Source organism: Ursus arctos, unplaced genomic scaffold (assembly GCF_023065955.2).
Source record: "Ursus arctos isolate Adak ecotype North America unplaced genomic scaffold, UrsArc2.0 scaffold_13, whole genome shotgun sequence".
Classification (NCBI taxonomy): Eukaryota; Metazoa; Chordata; class Mammalia; order Carnivora; family Ursidae; genus Ursus; species Ursus arctos.
Window position 1 is genome coordinate 68730849 of NW_026622797.1, and position 22447 is coordinate 68753295.

General features: G+C 37.7%; 1 protein-coding gene across 2 annotated transcripts in view; it reads right to left on the minus strand.

The window, feature by feature from the left end:
• Positions 1-22447, minus strand: part of ORC3 (origin recognition complex subunit 3) — a 57538-nt gene that overhangs the window by 15369 nt on the left and 19722 nt on the right. For both annotated transcript variants that reach the window (XM_026511832.4, XM_026511833.4), the window contains exons 10-13: positions 19484-19617; positions 18938-19001; positions 8992-9108; positions 8039-8118 (exon numbers count right to left, since the gene is read on the minus strand). In XM_026511832.4, the coding sequence (XP_026367617.2) occupies positions 8039-8118; positions 8992-9108; positions 18938-19001; positions 19484-19617 (395 nt within the window). The remainder of the gene's footprint in view (positions 1-8038; positions 8119-8991; positions 9109-18937; positions 19002-19483; positions 19618-22447) is intronic.

The following is a 22447-nucleotide window of genomic DNA, read 5'->3' on the forward strand; positions in this document are numbered from 1 at the left end:
GAGAAGGATAAAAAGACCACTGGAAGATTCTAAGTTTAGAGGGAGGAAGATCAGGCATTCAGTTTCGAACATGTTAACTTTGAGATGTATTTTGGATATGCAAGCAGAGACGTTAAATAGGTACATGGAATAACGGACTGGCACTCAGAAGAAAGTGGGCTTTCAACTAAGCCCTGGTGCACTGCAAAGTTAAGGTGGCAGGGAAAAGAGAAACCATCAAAGAGGACTGAGAAGGAGCATGCTTCCAGGTAGGAGAAAAACTGAGTCCGGGTCCTGAAAGTCATTAAGGGAAGGACTGACAAACTGTGCTAATACTGATAACAGGTGAACACAAATGAAGACGTAGAACTGACCACCAGATTTAGGAACATGAAGGTCACCAGTGACCTTGATCAAAGTAGTTTATTAATAAGAGTGCAAAACCAAATCAGTTAAAAAGAGAATGAGAAGAGAGGAACTGGAGACAGTGTGACAATGCTTTTGAATTCTGGCGGATTCCATTTAGCATTTAGCTTTAAAAGAAATAGAATAAAATTGAAAAGAAAATATCAGAATTAAAAAGTGTGAAAGCCACCCCACTAGATTTAAGAGAAAGGAAAAAGCACATTAGGATAGGTCACATTAATGCTGAAGAAGAGCTATTTATCTTTAACCAACCTGATTAAATGATTTTTTTTTAAAGATTTTATTTATTTATTCGACAGGACAGAGACAGCCAGCGAGAGAGGGAACACAAGCAGGGGGAGTGGGAGAGGAAGAAGCAGGCTCATAGCGGAGGAGCCTGATGCGGGGCTCGATCCCACAACGCCGGGATCACGCCCTGAGCCGAAGGCAGACGCTTAACTGCTGTGCCACCCAGGCGCCCCTGATTAAATGATTTTTATCACCATCAGGTAAATGATTCAAAAAAGGCTTGTGTTACTTAATGTGTTAAAAGCTTTATGGGTTGTAATAAAAAAAAAAAAGTTTCCTTAACTAAGACAGAAAGGGAATCATTTAGCAATCATTAAAAACAATCATCCTGCAGGGCAATGGAGTGTTCTGCTTCATCATGCAGAAAGCCAATAATTCCTGGTTAAGTACTGATTATATAAATGTCTGACTGAGGACAGGCAATAAGGAGAAACTGGTCAATCCATGGCTAATGCAAAAATCCTCTAAATAATGAGTTCTCACGTTTTAAACATTTTCATTAATCAGCTTTTAAAAATATTCAAAAACTCAAACCTGCAAATGTTATCAACGAAGACGAGAACAAAAAGCTTACAAAAAAACATATTCACAGAGATTATCTGCTCTAAAGACAAACAACAAAGCAGTCGATATGGTAACAAGTGAAACAGAAACCAAAAATATGCATAATTCCTAAGCCTTGACATTTCATGTTAGATGCTACTTCCTCTGAGAAGCTGCTCGACCTTCCTCAACGGAGTTCACCCTCCGGCCTGTTAGTTCCTTAGCACCTGAGACCTCACCCATCACAGCACTTATTACTCTGTATTGTAATTGCCTACTTGGCCACCTTAATCTCTCACTTGACCAAAATTCAGTGTAGGTAAGAACTAGGGTCATCTTTGTAATTAGATCAGTGGCTCCACATATCAAGCATTTAAAAAACCTTTTCTGAATGGATGAACAAGGCAATGGGCACCCACTGATAGTTTCATGACCTCAGGCCTCAGTGAACAATAGTTTCTCTACTGACAAATTGGTTCAGGTAGGTTTCACTTTGTGGAAACCATGCTCTTTTCTATATGTCAAAACGAATAAATTAAATTGTATCATATGGTTAGAAACAACTTTAGTAAACTAAAAAAATATATATATATATATCTTATTGATGCACTACTTTTAAATTTTTATGTATCATATATATCTTATATATTTACATTTCTTTTTCAAAAGAAAAAAGTTGTCAAATTAAATTTGATTAGCGATTTCTGAGTTTTTAAAGTAACATTTCTTAGCTACCTGCTCATTTTCTAACAGAAAATGGTAAGCACTAAATGTTTAATACAGAAAGACTTAAAATTTCAGATCTTTTTTGTCTATTGAGATAAAAAACCACTGCTATTAGCAGTGGATTACCTTGTTTCAGTTTCAGAACCAATCTGAGATCACCTCCCTCAAGCCATCCAGCTTCTCTACCAATATAGCCTTTTCTTTTCCTTTGATGGCTTCATTTTTTCCTCAATTTTTGTGTACTCTCTTCTTATTCCCCTTTATTTTCTAGAACAGCATTTCTCAAAGGGTGGTCTTTTGGACTGACTACCTGTCCACATGTGGTGGAGTACTTGTTCAAGGCAGATTCCTTGGGCCCGCCACACCCAGGTTCCCAAGAGACTCAGGATCTCTGGGGAGAGGGCAAAAGTATACTTGTTTAATACTCCTCAGCTGATTCTTATGCACACGAAGGCCTAAAAATCAGTACTGTAAAAACCACAACTATCAACGTCTTTTGCTACAGAATGAGCTTCAACAATTCAGCTATCTGATTTTACCACAAGGGTACAAGATGACTGGGGAGGACCTCGGGTGATGCAAATTCAGGACTGGCAATCCTAGTTCTAAGAAAGAAATTATACTTTAACTGTCCAGTCTCATACCTTCTGCATGGACAGATCCTGAACATCAAAAGTTCAATTATGCTATTTAGGAAGCACTGCATAGACTGTGGAGCTGTGCTATTTTTCTTGACTAGATCTTTAAATCTCATCTAAAGTTGATCTGCAAAGTCAGGAAACAATGCATTGTTTAGATTCCAAATCTCTAGTCTCTGTGAACTAAGCTGAAGTGATCAAATGTTAATATTATTACTTGGGTCATGTTTTTTTTTTAACTCAATGAAAGCTGAGCTGACCTGCTAATATATTACTGTTTAACTCAAAAGCCTTACTTAGAAATCAGAGTAATTTCTTTCAGCCTAAAGTAAATTCCTTCAGCTATCAATCAACTTCAATTTACAAATCTGTTTCTATAGCAAACTCATAGGGTTACACTTGGGATAAGCAGACTAGAAACAGTGGCTCCTTTCATTTACAGGTCTACACTCTGTGCCCAGATGCCTCGTCTCAGGGTAGGACGGGGGTTTTGAGTCCACAGAAGCTTGCCTGGCTGGTTCACTTTAGTAACTGCGGTGTGTTCTGCGCATGGACTACTGGCCACAAACCTACAGAAATTACCTTTTATACTACCTCTCAAATAATTGGAACAGGGCTAAAAAATGGACCTGACTTTGAAGATTCAGATTTAAATTCCAGCTCTGTCAACTGCAGAAAAGTCACTCCATGTTTCTGGCTCTGGTTTCCTTATTTGGAAGAAAATGAGATAATCCTTGATGAGTAATTCTCAATTATGGGGCGAGGGGCAGAATAAATTCCCTAAGACGGCACACTTCTCATTACCCTCAACCCAAGAATCACTGCCAAGCAATCCATGGCAACTGATGCGAGATCACAATATTCTTCAGGTCCAGCTGGTTCCATCGTGTTCCTGTAAGCCAAGGACTCCATGACTTTTATTAACCCTTAAAACTTTACTACTGAAGCAAGGATTTTCAAATTTCAGAAATCTGAAAAATTCTTGGTCAAGTGTTTGATTTCTATGGCTGTTTAGAAATTTTCTTCAATAGAAAGGTAAATTTCTCCTCTTACGATCTTTCACAGCTGATCACAAAAAACCCAGTGTACTCACCTAGCTCACTGCTGGGTTAGCATCAGTTTTACCACCCAAATGGTGTTTTAAGTGAAATATATCCATATATAATGATACATGCTTGAGTGAAAAATTAACCAACTCATATCCTATATAGGGATGTGGTCTTCATGCTCCAAGAGTTGACTGAAAGTCTATGGAAGACATGCGGAACCAATGCATTCATATCAAATTATGACTATTATAAAGCCATACCTGCATGCTTCCCACATGCATATCAACATCTGCTGCACACAGTTTAAAAATAACTGTGATATAAAATCCTGTCTTTTCCTACTCACGAATACATGACAATTCCCCCCATTATAAATACCTTGTAAATACATCTTAGAATTGAGATAATTAGGGGAGCCTGGGTGGCTCATTTGGTTAAGAGTCTGCCTTCAACTCAGGTCATGATCCCAGAGTCCTGCGATTGAGCCCTGTGTCTGTCAGGCTCCCTGCTCAGTGGGGAGTCTGCTTCTCCCTCTCCCTCTGCTCCTCCCCCCTGCTTGTGAGCTCTCTCTCAAATTAACAAAATCTTTAAAAAATAAAATTGAGATAATAAACATATTAGTAAACATATTAATGTGCACAACATAAATGATATTTGTATATATTGTGGAATGATTACCGTAAGTCTAGTTAACATCCATCACCACAGTTACACATTTTCTTTCTTGTGATGAGAACTTTTAAGATCTACTCTCTCAGCAACTTTCAAGTATGCAGCACAGTGTTATTAACTATAGTCATCATACTATACGTATGCTTTACTCTATAACTGGAAGTTTGTACCCTCTGACCACCTTCACGTATTTTGCCCACCAACCCCCCAACCTCTGGCAAGCACTCATCTGTTCTCTGACAAGTACTAATCTGTATCGAGTTCAGTGTTACGGCAGGACTGCCTTCTTTTTATGGCTGAATAACATTCCAGTGTGTAAGTGTGTGTGTTTCTCTATCCATTCATCCACTGATGGGACACTTAGCTTGATTCCATGTCTTGGCTACTGTGAATAATGCTGCAATAAACATGGGAGTGCTGGTATCTTCTTGAGTTAGCATTTTCATTTCTTTCAGAAAAATACCCAGAAGTGAAATTGCTAGGTCAAATGGTAGTTCTATTTTTAATTTTTTGAGGAATCTCCAGTTTTCTGTAATGACTGCACTAATTTACCTCTCCACCAACAGGGCACAAGTATTCCTCACCACTTGTTATTTCTTCTCTTTTTGAAGACGAGAAATCCTAACAGGTGTGAGGTGTTATCTCACTCAGTTCTGATTTGCATTCTCTGATGATTAGTGATGTTAAAGCATCTTTTCATCTACCTGCTGGCCATCTATACGTTTTCTTTGGAAAAATGTCTGTTTAGATTAGATCTTCTGTCCACTTTTTAATCCATTGTTTTTCTGAGTTGTATGAGGTTCTTTATATTTTTTGGATATTAATCCCTTATCAGATGTATGATTTGCTAATATTTTCTCCCATTTGATAGGCTGCTTTTCATTTTGTTGATGGTTTCTCCTTTACTGTGCAGAAACTTTTTAGTTTGAAATAGTCCCACTTGTTTATTTTTGCTTTTGGTGTCAAAGCCCAAATATCATTGCCAAGACCAATGTCAAGAAGCTTCGCTTATGTTTTCTTCTAGTTTTGTGGTTTCGAGTCTATGTTCAAGTCTTTAATCCATTCTGGGTTGATTTTTATGAATGATGTAAGAAAGCAGTCCTGTTTTCCCAATACTATTTACTGAAGAGACTGTCCTTTCCCCATTATATATTATTGCCTCCTCTGTCATAAATTAATTGTCCAAATGTGTGGATTTATTTCTGGGCTCTCTGTTCCATTCATCTGTCTTTTTTTAAATCGATACTATACTCTTTTGATTACTAGAGCTTTGTAATATAGTTTGAAATCAAGAAGCATGATGCCTCCCCACCTGTGCTCTTTCTCAAGATTGTTTTGGCTGTTCTTCTGTGGTTCCACACAAATATTAGGAATTAAATACTTCTTAATGGTCACAGAATATTTCATCAAGTTGATCTATGGTGAAACATGTCAGTTTTCCAGATAAAAGGCATTTTTCAAGAGAAATACTGTCTTTAAGGAACTTAACCAAAAATACTCAAGTTGGAAATGTTATTAGACTATGTTTCTACAGCACCTTAGTTTTTCTTCCCAAATGACATTCAGTGATCATTTTAATCTTATTTTCTCTCATGACTTGAACTGTTTGAAGATAGGTGATGAGAATGTCTGGTTTCCTAAATTCAGATGATTGCTCCTTAGAATGCCTAAACTGACAAGTGTCCCTGACTTCCTGTCCACATCCAATTCCCACAAAAGGGAAAAGAAATCCAGTTTGGAGATTCCCAGATTCTTATAGTGCCCAGACTCTAACCTGTCCTTGTTGCACCTGCCATATTTTAGCCTTAGTGCTTTTTTTATTCCTATGTTTCTGACCTCAGCTTAGCCAGACGACTGAAACTTCACTTTCTATTTGTTGCTTCTGCTTTACTCAGATCCCCAAATCCATATTTTAGATCTTATTAGCGAAGAACAATGGAAGGGACAGCAGCTGTGAAGTCAGATCTGGATTAGAATTCTGGTTTCATCAACAGCTAAGAGATCTCAGGCAAATCATCTAAACCCTATGTGTGCTTCAGTATCCTGAGTTGTAAAGTTTGGATAATAGTATCTCCACGAAGGTGTGCTTGTGTATTAGACAGGAAAATGTACTGGAAGTGCCTAACACAGTGCCTGACACACTGCATGCCTTCATAAACAGTGGTTATGACTGTCACCATTACTATTATTGCTCATGTTTTCCTACTCTAGTTTGGAATTGGCCTTGGCATTCTTGATCCTTGACTTGTATCCCAAGATTACTGATGCCAGAAAGAGAAGGAAAAGAACAAGCCCCTCTCTGACAAAGGCATCTATGAATCTGAGAATACTCAACTGGAAAAGGAAGAAAATCGTTAATCACAAAGATAAAGAGGAAACTCGGCAAGAATCAACTGGGTGTTAAGACAGGCATGTTGACTTGAATAGAAAGCAAACGAAGTCTCGGTTGACATACAGAAGTACACAGAAATCTCTTACTGGCATTTTAAAAAATGAAATAAAACACAGCTTTTCAGTGGCAATCTAGTTTCCATGGGGAGTTATTTCTCCAGATAGCATAAAATTAGTGTCCTATCTTAAGCTGCACCTGCAACATCACCAATTTGTATTATTAAGTCTCTGGACTTAAAGTGCTTTCAGTGTGAATTTTCCTCCTACTGTGCCCATCTGTTCTTTTCTTTTGGGCCCAGAGGAAGCCAAGACTTAATAAATACTCAGTTCTCAGACTTTTTTTAATGATACTTTCATAGAAGCATTTATATTCACTGAGGAAAATTATAAGTCTGTGTGCAGAAACTTAACTCACATCTGATTTCCCTTTTCTCATTATCCAAGTGGTCATTATTTTTATGGAAGACTAAAAAGTCACCATATATGTAAGAAGTAAAGCCAAGAAAAACAAATGACTCTAACTTTAAAAGGTAAATTTGTCAGGGTGGTAAGCGATCTGTGGTATCTCATACCACCACCAAGAGATCTCACTTACATAGGATTAGGTAATTTACGATACCCAGTGTTCATGCAGACAGGGCTAGCTCAGATTGGGAGGGGGAGGCACCAAGCCCACTGCCTCATCACTGCTCATCCAGTTCGGCAGTGACCGCCTGCACAGGACACATTTTACCCAGTGATGCTGCTTCTCCACCCATCCTGCTCGGGGCCATGGCGAGCTCACTTTCTATGACTACTTCCCCTGCCATGACATCACCCTAGCAAGATTAAAATTACCCATACCTGGGGCGCCTGGGTAGCACAGTCGGTTAAACGTCCGACTCTTGGTTTTGGCTCAGGTCATGATCTCAGGATCATGAGATCGAGCCCCACGTCAGGCTCTATGCTCAGCTTGGAGTCTGCTTAAGACTCTCTCCCCCCGCCCCTGCCTCACCACGCACTCTCGTTCCCTCTCTAAAATAAATAAATTTTTTTAAAAAATAAAATTATCCATACCTAATCTAAGCTCTCCTCAGATAGTGTCAATATTTGACTAAACACCCCTTTTACTTTAAAAATCACAAGTTCAAAAACAGGGTAAAACCAGCAAAGAAATGGATGGTTGTTACATTAAAAACACCATAAACCACAAACAGAAATTTAACATATATACAGATATTAGACACAACATGGCTACTTATGAACCCCCTCGCAGGCAGAATTCCGCAGGAGGGTGTTACTTACTGGCAGGCTTACAGCAGACAAAAAGAAAACAAACCAAACTACCTCAGCAGCTGCAAGGCTGACACGTACTCTTCTGAGTCCCATATGTTCTTTTCCAAACAAGTGCAGTACAGCTCTCTGATCTGTAAGTAACAAGTACACTTGTGAGGAACCAAAAGTCATGTACTAAATTGCACACTACTCGTTTGGCAAAATCATCAACGATCAAGATAAAAAAATAAATCTTATTAAAAATGACCATTTTCTTTAGATGACTACAGACTGGGCATACATCACATAAGTCAGGCTTTGTAAGAATAACATTTACGTAAAAGCAAAATGAGACTATGTTGGGATTGGCTGATATCACTGATCACACTGAAATAAGAAAGTAATAAAATAAACACGATAGGTGGTTATTAAAAGGAATGCTTAACGGCAGAAATCATCTCTCAACAAATCATTCCTATGTAATTATATTTGTTCTCTAAGCCTCTGAGTGAAGGGTGCAAGAATTTAAGAATACAGAGTCATTACACTAACATCCACTCTACGGATGGTTCACAGGTTTACGGTAGGACATGAAGGCCAGTGGGGCATAATTTTGCAAGCACCGAAGTGCTGCCTACCTTTTAGTTCTTGGTGCAACGCAAGGTTAACCATTAAACATTCTCAAACAGATTCTTTTCTCCATTTTGGTAAGGTGAGGGATGAGCTCTCTCAGTATACAAGACAAAGAAGTGTGAAAGAAAAAGAGCTGAAATGCCGTAGGACACATACATTGCAGGGGAAGCACCACCACCGAGATCCATGTGGCTGTTTCTAGTCGTGGCCATCAGAACAAAACGTACTGTCTCCGTGACCGGTATGTGTACGGCTGGGATGGATTCAGACTGTGCCCTCAGTGCATGATCTGGATCCATTTCAAGTACTGCTGCCTGAATGCTGCTGAAATCAAAGCAAGAAACTACGAATATTCTTACTGCAGAGATTGCAAATGAGGAAGTTCTGGTTACCTGTCGACCCAATGGGTACTTGGGAAGAGAAGAGGTGAACTGATGAAGACATCTCAAAACCAGGAAGTAATTTGAATGGTACGCATGTAAGTTTTCTAGTAATGATTGTATTTCCTCCTAAAAATCACAGGATACGTTATAAATATGCAAGTCAGTAATGAAAATAAAATCTATTTCATGAATATGTATAATTTTTGGAAAATTGATTCGAGAAGACTCAGAATTACAAATTAACCTCCTCAATTTTGAGAATTAGTAATGCACACAAAATCCAGGATAAAGGCTGGGTATCTTTGACTTAGTACCAAGTCTGGTGGTACCTTACACACACCAAATGTGATATTGTAGTTTCCTTCTATCTACAGCACTGCCATTATAACTAGGTTCCCAAAAATGTAAGTGTGCAAAAATGCACCTTGCTAGATGCCTGCCTGTGCCAGTCACCTGGCATGTGCCACAGTGAGGCAGGCCCACTACCTTCTACCTTGCTGACATCAGAAGGGTGAGGAGATCACCAGGGAGTGCAGTATCAACGTCATTAACAGTTGCTGAGGTTCTACTCACCGTCTGTGCTTTCTGAAAGTACTGGTAGAAAGAACTGTGTTTCAAAGGAAAGAAAGAAAGACTATAGAAGAAACACCACAGGTGACTCTGATAAATGCCTGCCTTTTGTTAAGAATTCCAATACTGGCTTTATTCAGTTTACCATTAAGAAAAACATGAAAAAGAGAAATCCATTAAGCTTTATAATGTAGACTCCAACAAGTATAATATGGGAGGCAGTGTCTTAAGAAACTGATGGGATGACTAATCTCACAAACCAGTTTCAAAAGGGTTTTTTGAGGGGGAGGTTAAATGGGGGTATTATGTTTTCTAGACCCTTCCGAAGTAGTTTAGAAATGACTTTAAAACACTACATCCTAGCAACATCCAAGTATTTTTCAGATCTCAAATACTTTTATAACTGCTTCATCCTGTAACATTTTCTTAAGAGGATTATGATCTGGGGCATGGCCTTCACATTTTTTTCTTTTCTAAGTCAAATGAAGGACTTTAACTGCTAGGCTGGGTTTTATACCCCAGTAATATCTTGCAGATACCCATTATTTTTAGCAGTCAAGCATGCAGAAAGTAACACCTAGATATCAATAAATTCAAGCAAACCTAACCTATATAAAACAAAAATCTGTTATATTTTCCTAAATTCTAACACACTTAGACATCAATTCCTTTATCAGCGATCTATAGGTTATTATCCGAAAGCACAGGGCAAATGAAGGAAGAGCTTTTAGTATCAAAATGTTTTTCCTCCCAGTATTTGAGTTAATTGGCAATTTCAAAAATCTAGGTTTCCTATCATAACAAAGGGTACTTTTACCACCACTGGGAAAGTACATTTTAATTCTAATTTTACGATAAGCTATAACATAGAGAGTGCACAGAGCCACTAATTGTTTGCTTAACGTATGCCTAAAAAGCTTTTAAACAAAGAAAGTATTCTGGAGAGAAAGGAATCTATGAATAATAATTGTACCTCATGCTTCTTGCACTACCTATTACCTTTGCATGGCGGAGTAACTGCATGCACAAATAATGGGTGATGCAGGAGAACTGAATTTACACGGATGAGGAGAAAAGAAATACTTCAGTTTGCGGGCAATGCTATACTCCAGGAACTATGCCTTGGGTAAGGGTGAGACGAGAATTATGCACATGCTCTTCTCCCAAATGGTCTCAGACCCTTTATGCTTGTGCGTGATTATATCCCCATGCCCAGTGGAATTCCAACACTTAAAACATGTTTTGTTTTGTTCACATAGCATAGCAAACTATTTCATCTGATGCTCAACTGAGGAAATGGAGTTCTGGTTCCAACATGAGAGAAGATCTGTTATAGCCTTCTAAGGGATTTTCAAGAGTTATTTTGACCTCCCACACTTTTGTCTTCTGCACTGACTTTGGAACCTACTCTCCACATAAAGAGATTTCACTGTTGTTTGTATCTGTGTTATCAGCTATAGCAGGAAACGTCACAAATGATTAACTTTCTTCATGTACCCTGTTCTCTAAATTCTTTGTCTGAGATACATTATCTCCAAATGCCTCTCTACCGCCTATCCAGAGCAACAATTCTTGATGCACTTTTACAGGCTGTGACACTGAGAAAACTCTCCACTCAATACATTACTGCAGCATCACACTATATGCACAAATAAAAACAAAGCCTGTTGAAATACTCCTCCTTTCCATTCATTAAATTCTTCCTCTGGTATCATTGCTATACACTGGTCATAGCTGCCACTGTTTCATTTCGTAATTGTATTTAGGATGATTCTTCTCAACAGAGATACACTTTGCCTAGTAATATTATTTCCCAAAGAAACATACTTTCTTGGGGCGCCTGGGTGGCTCAGTCGTTAAGCGTCTGCCTTCGGCTCAGGGCGTGATCCCAGCGATCTGGGATCGAGCCCCACATCAGGCTCCTCTGCTGGGAGCCTGCTTCTTCCTCTCCCACTCCCCCTGCTTATGTGTTACCTCTCTCGCTGGCTGTCTCTCTCTTTCAAATAAATAAATAAAATCTTTAAAAAAAAAAACAAACATACTTTCTTGCATTCTTGAAACACGAAGACTTTGTGGTCTTTCCTGATCTTTGACAAAGAGATGTGAACAGCAAATATTTCCCTGATATCAAATTATCCAATACTCCTTGCTCCTCCTCAAACACCCATGCATGCTCCAGCTTCAGGTACTTTACACTTGCTGTCTCTGTTTGGAATTGCCTTCCTCAACATTCCTGCATGGCAAGCTCTGTAACCTCCTTTAGTCTTTATTCAAAATTCACCTTCTCAGTAATGTGAATTTAAAATGTCAATGTTGTCAGGGCACCTGAGAGGCTCAGTCTGTTAAGCGTCTGCCTTCAGCTCAGGTCATGATCTCAGGGTCCTGGGATCGAGCCCCGCATCGGGCTCTCTGCTCAGCAGGGAGGCTGCTTCTCCCTCTCCCTGCCGCTCCACCTGCTTGTGTGCGGTCAAATAAATAAATAAATAAAATCTTTAAAAAAAAAATAAAATGTCAATGTTGTCTTGCTGGATGTGGGCCACATTTACTAATTTTTCAACAAAAAACCAAAGTCCGAATTTGTAATGTAAAATGTCTCAGTTTGTGTATGTTGGCTTGGGTTTTTTTTTTTTTTTTTTTAAAGATTTTATTTATTTATTTGACAGACATAGAGACAGCCAGCGAGAAAGGGAACACAAGCAGGGGGAGTGGGAGAGGAAGAAGCAGGCTCATAGCAGAGGAGACTGATGTGGGCTCGATCCCATAACGCTGGGATCACGCCCTGAGCCGAAGGCAGACGCTTAACCGCTGTGCCACCCAGGCGCCCCTGGCTCAGGTTTTTAAAAAAAAACGCTATGGACCTAAAAAACCACATTAATATTAGGCTGTGGTTGCTAGTCAACGTATTACTATACATTTTATATGTATATTACATTACTCTATACCCTTTAAAATCAGCCATCTCCAATCACATCAATCCCATCTGCCATTCAGTTAAAAATTATTCATGTATTACTGCTTACTAATATGACAAGGCCTCTGTTGTTATTGAGCTGGTTACTTCCTCTGGAGGGGAAACTAATCAATGGCTATGTAAACTTAAATATATACGGATAAAGAAAATATGATCAGACAGAATTACATTTGCCATGATGCTCAGTTTTTGCAATTCTCTTTTAACTTCCATGGTATTTATATCACTCTTGTGTCCAGATTTTAGGTATAGGGCAAAGAGTGACTCCAAGAAGATTTTTAAAACGTTTGTAAAAATGGCTGTACATTTTTATAATTAGTTCCTTTCAATCAATTCACTAATACTAAACGCGGGGAACACACACACTGGATTTTAGAAATAAGAGGTATCAGCTGTCCAAGAACACAGCACTTTCTCGGTCATCCTCTTGCTACAACTAAGCATTATTTTTCTCATCAGAGAAATGCTGGCTGACAGTGTTTGGTTCCCTGTGTCTCACCATGTGACGGCTGCCTACTGGAGTGCCAAACCGCAGCTTTCTCCCAGCTGCAGTGGGGCGTGAGCACTCATCCTCTCACCAGCCTCAGCCTTTCGTTCCCCCGGCTCGGGAGCACTTGATGAAGGGTTTGGATTTGCGCTGCCACTTCCCACCACACTACCAGGCTAGCGCCTCTGATCACAAGTACTAGTTAGTTTGTTCTGCAATCCCTTTCTTCCTTTCTTCTCTTTTCATTATTTTTTCTAATGAAATTTTCCCTCCTCCTGCCCTTAGGTCTGTCCAAAGAAACCAGAACGAAGAGGTGGAGGCAAAGGTGAAAGGCCGGTTTCCATCAAACCCGTGACCTAATTCTGTGCCTTCTGACACAAATCACCACAAAAAGCATACTGAATGGTGAAAGGAAATCCTTGCTCTACCACTCACTTGCTCTGTGACCCTGGATAGTTCACTTCCTCTCTCGGCTGCACATCTTCATTTGTGAACTGAGCACAGTGAATCAGCTTATCTTTCTAGCAAGAATATATTACAATTCTAAGAAGTCTGACACTGACTTCCTACTCTCAACCGATTTAAAATATAGCCGGGTACATAGGGTATGCAGGGAATAAAGACATAAAATATTAACGAGTCAGAATAATAAAACTTCAACTGTCCCCGGCAAGGGACTGAATCTAAGTTTTCTACATAACATAAAGTTGAACTCTAAGGGTTGAAACCAAGCCAAATAGCTTTAGGGAAGATCTGAATAAAAATATACAAACTGATTTCCTTATGTGAAATACATGGAATTAGTCATTTATTAAATATACTGAGCATAATGTAACTTGACAATACAGGATCAACACAAATGGCAAATCATTACTGATAATATAGAGGTGTGGTTGGTGTAGACAGCACAGAATTAAAATGGACCTAATCTTAGCTATGGTGTTAGCACTTGCTTTTTTAAAAAAAGTCTTTTGAAAATAAAGTGTATGTATGAGTGTGTGTCTATGCAAATGACATTGGTATATACCCATATCTGTATAAAGTACACAACTGTATCTATCTGCTGGGGAGAAGGGTAAGTCTCCTGTTCCGGCTTCAATGTGAGCAGCAGCGTGCAGCGCTGCATGACACCTGCTGCCGGAAATAACGGGCAAAGCCGCCTCATACCAAGTGGTGTTCTAAGCCTCCTGTAAATTAACTTCACTGTTAACTTGCTACAGTATTTGAAAAGCCCATTTCTCAAACACTAATATAGAACCTCAGGCACCTTCGCATCACCTTATACTAATTCTCCTCAACCACTTATTCTTCAGTGAAGTGTCACAGAGAATGTGTGGGCTTTGATGTCAGGCCTGGGTATTAACGCCAGATCTTCCTTTTGCTAACTGTGACACTTTAGATAGGCAAGTTACTGAATCATTTTGTGACTCTCCTCATCTACACAAAGGGATAAAAACATCTGTCATACGTGGTGGCTGTGACTCAAAATGAAACAATGCATAAAAACTATCTACTAATTGGGAAAAGCTGTTAATATTCCAGTCCCCCAAAACATTTGTTCATGGAAAGAAAAAATTTCTCACTATTCAAAAAAAAATTCCAGTATTTCAAGACCTCATGTTTTTTATTACCAGATAATAATTATGCAAATGTGATATGAGGCCACAATCTTCTTCAAAGCTCTCCTTAATACTGGACTTGAAACAAAATTTCAGCACAAGTGGTAATAAAAATCGTATCTTTGTAATTATGAAGAATTTGAAAGTTCTGTTAAAGGCACTTTGACAGCTTAATTTCTCATGAACTATTGTTTCTTAAGTTAAAGGTTTAAGTTAAAAAAACAGCTTGATTACTAGAGCAACACTATGAGGCAAAAACATGGTAAAAATATATACAGTAACTGCTCCTATTACACCTAAAACCCATAGAAATAATTTACCTATCTTCAATTAAACATATGCACTAAAATAAAATAAAATTTTTAATGAGGAATCTAAATAATTTAACTAGTCAGAAAAAAAATTATTACTAATCTGTTTAATGAACAAGTAAATGAACTAGCATTTTAGAGCCAAAAGAAACTTTAAAGATTATCTGGTTAAACATCTACCACAGGATTTGAAAGCTACTGAGTCATCAGAAGTTTGCATTAATGGGAGCTTGTGCAAGCTTACTCGGCTTAAACGTAGAAAAACTTAACTGTCAGAATACACTTTTTATCTAAGTAGTCAGGGTAACTAGTCATTCTGTGCCTTTTGGCATGAATTAATTTGAAGCACATGGTACCTTCTCTGGAGCAAGCTTGTCAAAATCGAGACCTGAATGTAATTAACTTCTAGAGATAATATCCATTCTTGGGCTATATGATGCACAAGGAAGAAAACAGCTACAATATACGGGACAGTATACAAGATCATTGGTACCGCTGCTGTGACGAGTTAGTGGCAGGGGACAAAAGGAAGGTTAGATCTAAAGAGACTTTAGATACGGATATAGCATAGATTCATAAACTAATGTACACTTTGGACTTTGTTGTAATATATATTTGAATAAACTGAAAAGATGTTTATGAAAAAAAAAAAGAATACACTTTTTGGCCACTGTACCCAGCTGCACTGTACAATCATTCACAAGACAGACTACTTAGAAATGGAAGAATGCACAGAATCTTTAGTCTGTTGTCAGCTATATGGCCTTCTAACGTGGTGCCTTTGTTGAACTTCTAGTGAATCTTCTACAAATGTTCTACGCTTTAGTCCCCTGAATTTTTAAATTTAAAAGTACACTCTCAAAAAACCCATGAAGTTTATGAAATAGAAACCTGGCATATAGTTTAAAAGCTGTAACTATGAAACTGAGTGTCCATAATTCTAAAGGAGTTAAAGGGTTTGTTGTTGTTTTTTTAACATTTTAAGTCTAGTCAGAGGATAATTGAGATGAGTCATTTAAGTAATTGAGAATTTAGATTAGTTCTAAATTTAAGAAAACAAGGTAGAGGAAACAATAAACATTTCCTTCTAGGGAATCAGTCCAATTCAAGTGGTTCTCAAAGACGGTCTTCAGACCAGCAGCATCAGCATTGCCTGGGACCTTGCTAGAAATGCAAATTCCTGGGGCCCACCTTTGAGCTACAAAAGCAGAAACTCTCGGGATGGAGGCCAGAAATCAGTATTTTACAAGCCCTCCACGTGATTCTGAGACACGCTAAAGTTTGAGAGCCATTGGTTTAGTTCATCAGGGTGGAAAGCAAAGTAGATTTTCAGGGCAGAAAGAATCTGGCTATAAAGAGTATAAATTTCTCTAGAGTATACTTTGAGGTCTAGGTCTTCAGAATCTAAGGGCAGAAAATGGGTACAAAGTGACAAACTTAACAGTAGGCATGTCTATATAACTAACATAATCCGTATAACCATGTAACACAAGAGTATTCTATATAATATTTATAATACAGAATACATAATATATAAAACTATGTGTTTGTATTGATCTTAATTTTTATCATAGTGAAAAGCAGTAACAATATTCATGGTTTACATTTATGTTTTACTGTATATTTGTTTTTAACTCACTCCCATTTGCTGAACAGACTTTGATTATCACTAACCCTATGAGGAAATCACACAAGGAATTACTGTCCTCTTATTGAGGCTTAAATAGGATGAGTGATTTTTCTAAGATACATCTGGCTAATGAGTAGCTGGCATTGAAATCCAGGATTCCTGAGGTTAAAATCAGGATCTTCCCTTGTATCATGTAGTATCATATTATCATGTAGAGTTCTTCCTAATTTCTTTTATTGTGGTAAAATACATACAAAAATTGATTATGGGGGCACCTGAGTGGCTCAGTCGGCTAAGTGTCTGCCTTCAGCTCAGGTCATGATCCCAGGGTCCTGGGATGGAGCCCCAAGTTGGGCTCCTGTTCAGTGGGGAGTCTATTTCTCCCTCTCTCTCAGCCCCTCCCAACTCGTGTTCTATCTCAAATAAATAAAATGTTTTTAAAAATTGATTATGTGTTTTAAAATAAACTAGAGAAAAAGCATTATAATAAGAATAAAATACACAGAGATACTTTCACTCTACACTATAAAAACCAACAGACACACTGATTAATTATTTTCATAGATCTCTTCTATCCTTTGAATTTAGCAGGTAACCCGCATGTAACTTTTTTAGGGTAAGGGTACAAATCCTTGTGCACCTTCATATTTCTCACTATGTAAATCTCAAGAAAATATGCCTTTAACAAAGTATGCAATCCTAAAATGAATACAGCAAAGATTATAACAAACAGGGCTGCTAAGTGCACTAGGAACAAGTACAGTATAAATAAATGCTCAGAAAATACATGAAAAGTTACTGAGAAGCACAGATAAATGTCAAGCTATTTCTACAACAGATCAGCCTGGAGATGCTCTCCCTTTGTCATCTCAGTGGTTAAAGGTACTCTTTAAAAATCTATTCCTGGCTTCCGAAAATACACTCTAGCAGGAAATGCACTTGGCAACTAGCTGACTCAGCAGAGAGCTAATCCATCTAATCTTAAAACTCAGTAAACATGCACACATCCCTTTCCACTGGTTCTTCAAGTTCCTCTCTACCAAAAAAACCTGCATTAGGATTTGAAAACTTCTTATTCTGCTCTAAAAAGGTTACAGAGATTATTAAAGTGATTATTAAGCCCAGCCTAGAAGTGATTTTACATTATGGCCCAGTGTGGATGCTGCATTAGAAATAATGGTTTAATATAAGTCAATGTCCAGTGTCACACTGTATGTCAATTATACCTCAATTATAAAAAAGTCATTCTTTATTTTTCAAGAATTTATAAAAAGGAGGTAAATTAGTATTCAGAGCTATACAGCACACATGCCCTCTAGAAACTAATATTCTTCCGTTCAAAATTTGAAAATAGTATGTATGAGCAAAACCTACACACAGCACTAGGGCTACTTCAATCTCATCTTAATTTTATTATAATTTTCTACAACTTTTTCCTCAAAAAAGGCATGAAAAATATGAAAACAATGTGACACCATGCATTTCCAGTGTCCATCACTAAGGGACTTACTAAGTAGAATGAAGGTACATTCATTCCATAGAGTACTATACCACTCTCAGTACTGATACGGAATGATTTCCAAGATGAAGTGCAAAACAAAACAGGTGCAGAACAGCATACATGGTGTACTTATCTTGTTACGATACGGAAGGGAACTCCGGCAGTGTGTAAAATTACTTGTGTATGTTAAGAGTATTTCTAGAATGATGCGTAAGAAACTAGTAACACTGACTATATCTAGGAATGGGAAGTGGGTGGTTGGAGGATAAATGTGTGAGGGAGTATTTACACTGTATATTATCTTTGCCTTTTGAATTATGTACCATGTCCAAGTATCATTTATTCAAAAAAGAAAAAAAAACCCTCCTTCTTTTGATATTCCCTATGTTGGATTGCTAACTCTTAATTTTCTAAGCTCATTACTTCTCTCCTGGCATTGTATAATCAATATATATTTTTTCAAATCAAATCAATACCCACTTAGCAGTGGGTCCCTAAGCTACATGGCTTCTATGTGCCTTTATTTATGATAGCTTTTAAAAGAACATTAAAATGAGACTGCCGGCAGATTCCAAAACTGTTATGTGGAAACAAAGTTGAGATCTAAAAACAGTTTCAATTACACTACAGGATAAACCTGTAGTTAATACTTTTTTCTCAATAAAAAATGTCATCTTAAAACTAAAGTTTTGTGTCACCTTCAAGTCACATTCCTGTATGATTATCAAGACCCACTAATTCACTGTGAAAAACATATTAGGATGGACAGATATGTTTTATAAATTCACTGAATAAACATTATATGCATATCGTTTCTCATGAAGAAAAAAAGAATAAAACTGAAACAAATACATCCACATTCCTACCTTCAAAAATCTCTCATCAGTCAATAGTGCAACTTGCTTTTCTGAAGCCTGCTTTTCCACGTACCTAAAATTTTCACCATCCCATACAAAAAGAGAGAAAATTAAACATTCTGAAGATCTGAATATCATATGGGGGAAAGAACTACTTAGATCGTTGGTCACATTCTTTCATTTCTTCTCAAAAATAAACTCAAGAGATAACACTCGTGGTTTAATGGTAATTTTTAACTCCTTAAATCAGCTATACTTCATAATCTAGGGATCTAATCATAAACAAAAGCCGTAAATTCCAGAATCTGGAAATGTTATTTATAAAAGTAACTCTGGAGAACCTGCAAATTATGTCCCTTTGTAAAAATATTTTTCTTTATGCTAAATTAGTTCAAGTCCAACAAAGAAATCTCACAATTGAAACAGGACTTTATTGTGCTCTAAATAAAAAGGTTATTTTTCCTTTTCCCCACTTCAAAAATAGCTAGATCTGAGATCCTTTTTTTTTTTTACCCCAACCTGTATTATGTGTTAAATATGCACTTCTCTTTTTACCTCCTAAACGATGGAAGACGTCGGATATTTTCACATTGATTATCTGATAAAAAATTTATTCTCCTCTTGGCTTCTGGGAGATTACAGCACAGAACACTGAGGGGCTGGGAGTAGAAATGTTCTAATAGAGAAAGCTGAAAGAAATGTGAAGATAAAAAAATATGAAGATTAATATATTTGTTATATTTTGGTAGTAAATCTTTTGCCCTTTGCCTACTCAATTTTCAGGGTTTTTTTTTTTAAACGGTAAAAGTATGGCACTAATATATTTAATAACATCACAATAACACTGCAAACTGCATAAATGGTTCTATATCTTTAATATTTTAAGACTGATTTTTGTGGACAAGGTCAGAAAATTGTAATCTCTGAAGTATAAACCAGAAAAAACTAATATAAATGGATAGATGAGCTTTCTACAGAAGCAACTCACAATAACAGTAAATACTGTGGGGATGGGACTGGGGTGTGACCTCAGTGTCTAACAGATGCCCAAATACAAGAAAACACCCATCCAAAATCAGTGAAAAAATCTGATCTGAATAAGTAAAAATGTTACAATGGTAGAAGCTTTGCCTACTGATAAAAAAGAATAATGAAAAATGAGGGATGACTAAAGAAAATACATCTTTTTAAACTGAGTTTTATTTCATGAGAAAAACACGGTATAGTATCTAGTAAATTTCAGTGTCACAGTAACTAGAATGCTGTGGTCTCTACAGCACAAGGGGAATGATCTTCCAGAGTCGACCGTAACTCGTAAGACATATCTCACAAGACTACACAAATGTTAAAAACTCTGACTCTAAGCAACCTTCTCATTACCAATTTGGTTTAGTTTCTAGATACCTTGATACCAGAGACACAGTTCCCTAGGTAGTAGACAAACACATTCTTGGACTGGAAAATGGAATTTCCCATTACAGATTAATAAATTAACATGCTGGCTTATATATCAGTATTAAGGTACTGAGCTTGATCCTTCCTGGGTAAACTGATAATGAATTTCTAAGCCTATAGAGCTGAGGATCAGAAACCCAACGCTAGAGGAAATCCTCCAAAATAGTTCATTCTGGAGGAAGAATAAACCTATAAGACAAAGAGGCAGCCTAACTCAGAAACAAATACCAAATAGCATTGTTCATGCCAAGTGCTAAATTATTTTTGCACATATTAACAAAATCTCAGTTCTTACTTATATTTTCCAATTATATTGTGGTAATATTTATTCCAGTGTTAACATCACTTTTTAAACATGAGAAAAGTAAAAACCAAACAAGGTAAGGGGCTTGGTGGGGAGGAAGAATGGGAGGAAGTCACACGAGTTATAGTAGAGCTAGCTTTCTAAGTAAGAATCCAGTATCACTTCACCACTTTGTCCAAATGTGTTCTCAAAATGTGGGTCAACTAACAAGCCAGTTAACAAATTCATCTAATGAAGGAAACACTTAAACATACACAGAATGATTATATACCTTACTGTACCTCCTACAGAAATCAGGACTTACACATATTTTCTACTGATGATTAAGAAACCGGCCAAATGGGGTCTTAATGGCTCTACCACTTATTAGCTACGTGACCTTGGCCCAGCTACTTAACCTAAGCCTCTGTTTCTTCACCTGCTCAACTGAGGATAATAGTTCCTACTAATGAAGCAATGTAAATATTTAGTAACATGCCTAGTACACAAAGGAGGTGCTTAGTAAATTACGAGGAACCTATAAAATCGCCTCATCTGATCCCCTATTTCACAGATGAGAAAACTGAGACCCAGAGAGATTACATAATCTGGTTAATGTCCTCTTCTTCACTCGCTTTCTCAATGTTGAGATGACAGTTTCTATTTCCTAAAACTCTTCTCCTGACTTCAGTGTTATGCTACTTTCTATTGGTTTTTCTTTAGTCTTTCCTATTGCTCTCCCTTCAGCTTGCCATCAAGTTCTAATCTTATTCCTTTTTCACTCCTCTAGATGATGCCTCATCCTCATCACGTGACTTCACCCACCACCTTTTAATGATAAATCCTAATCTATTTTTTCCAGATCTTCTGAGTGCCAAATCTTTCTACCCAACATACCCGAAATTAACCATATACAAAAAGAAACTCATCCTTTTCTAACCGGCTCTTTGCTTTATATTAACATGTATACTTAATGGTACCAACCTCCAATCCATTTGCCAAGCTAGAACCTGTGTGTGTCACCTATGCTCCTATCTGCCACATCCTATCATCCACTTAGTCACCAGGTTCTGTCGATTCTAGCTCATCCTCAAATCTGTTTCCTCCTCTCTAATTCCACTATCACTACCTTAGGTTAGCCCTTGTTATATCTTGTCTATCTCCCTCTACTGTTGCCTTTACCTAGAATACCTTCCCATTTTAACTTGGTGATTCCCTATTCCTTAGGCTATACTTCTGTTCTCCAATGGAATCTCCAGGCATGTTTCTTTCACAGCACTTACTACTGAGAACTGTAATTATGAGTTTCCTCTTCTGCCTCCTTCACTAAACAAATGAGCAATTGGAAGGCCAAGATTTCCTTGTCCTCTGTATCTCCAGGGCTCAGCATAGTTCCTGGCTTACAGTAGGTTCTTAATAAATACTTCTGAGTAAATAAATGAATGAAATAAAATGTATGAGAGAGGCAAATCAGAAATGTAGTATATCTTGATATCATTTAATTTCACGTATTGCTAAGGTAAATATTTCGTTGCTTTAAAAATACTTATTTTAAAAAGTCAAGTTGAGGGGCACCTGGGTGGCTCAGTCAGCTGAGCATCTGACTCTTGATTTCAGCTCAGGTCATTATCTCCGGATCCTGGGATCAAGCCCCATGTTGCTGGGATCCCCACTCAACGGGGAGTCTACCTGTCCCCCTCTCCCTCTGCCCTTCCCCCTGCCCTCATGCACGTGCACACACTCTCTCTCATAAATAAACCTTTAAAAAAAAAAAAAAGTCA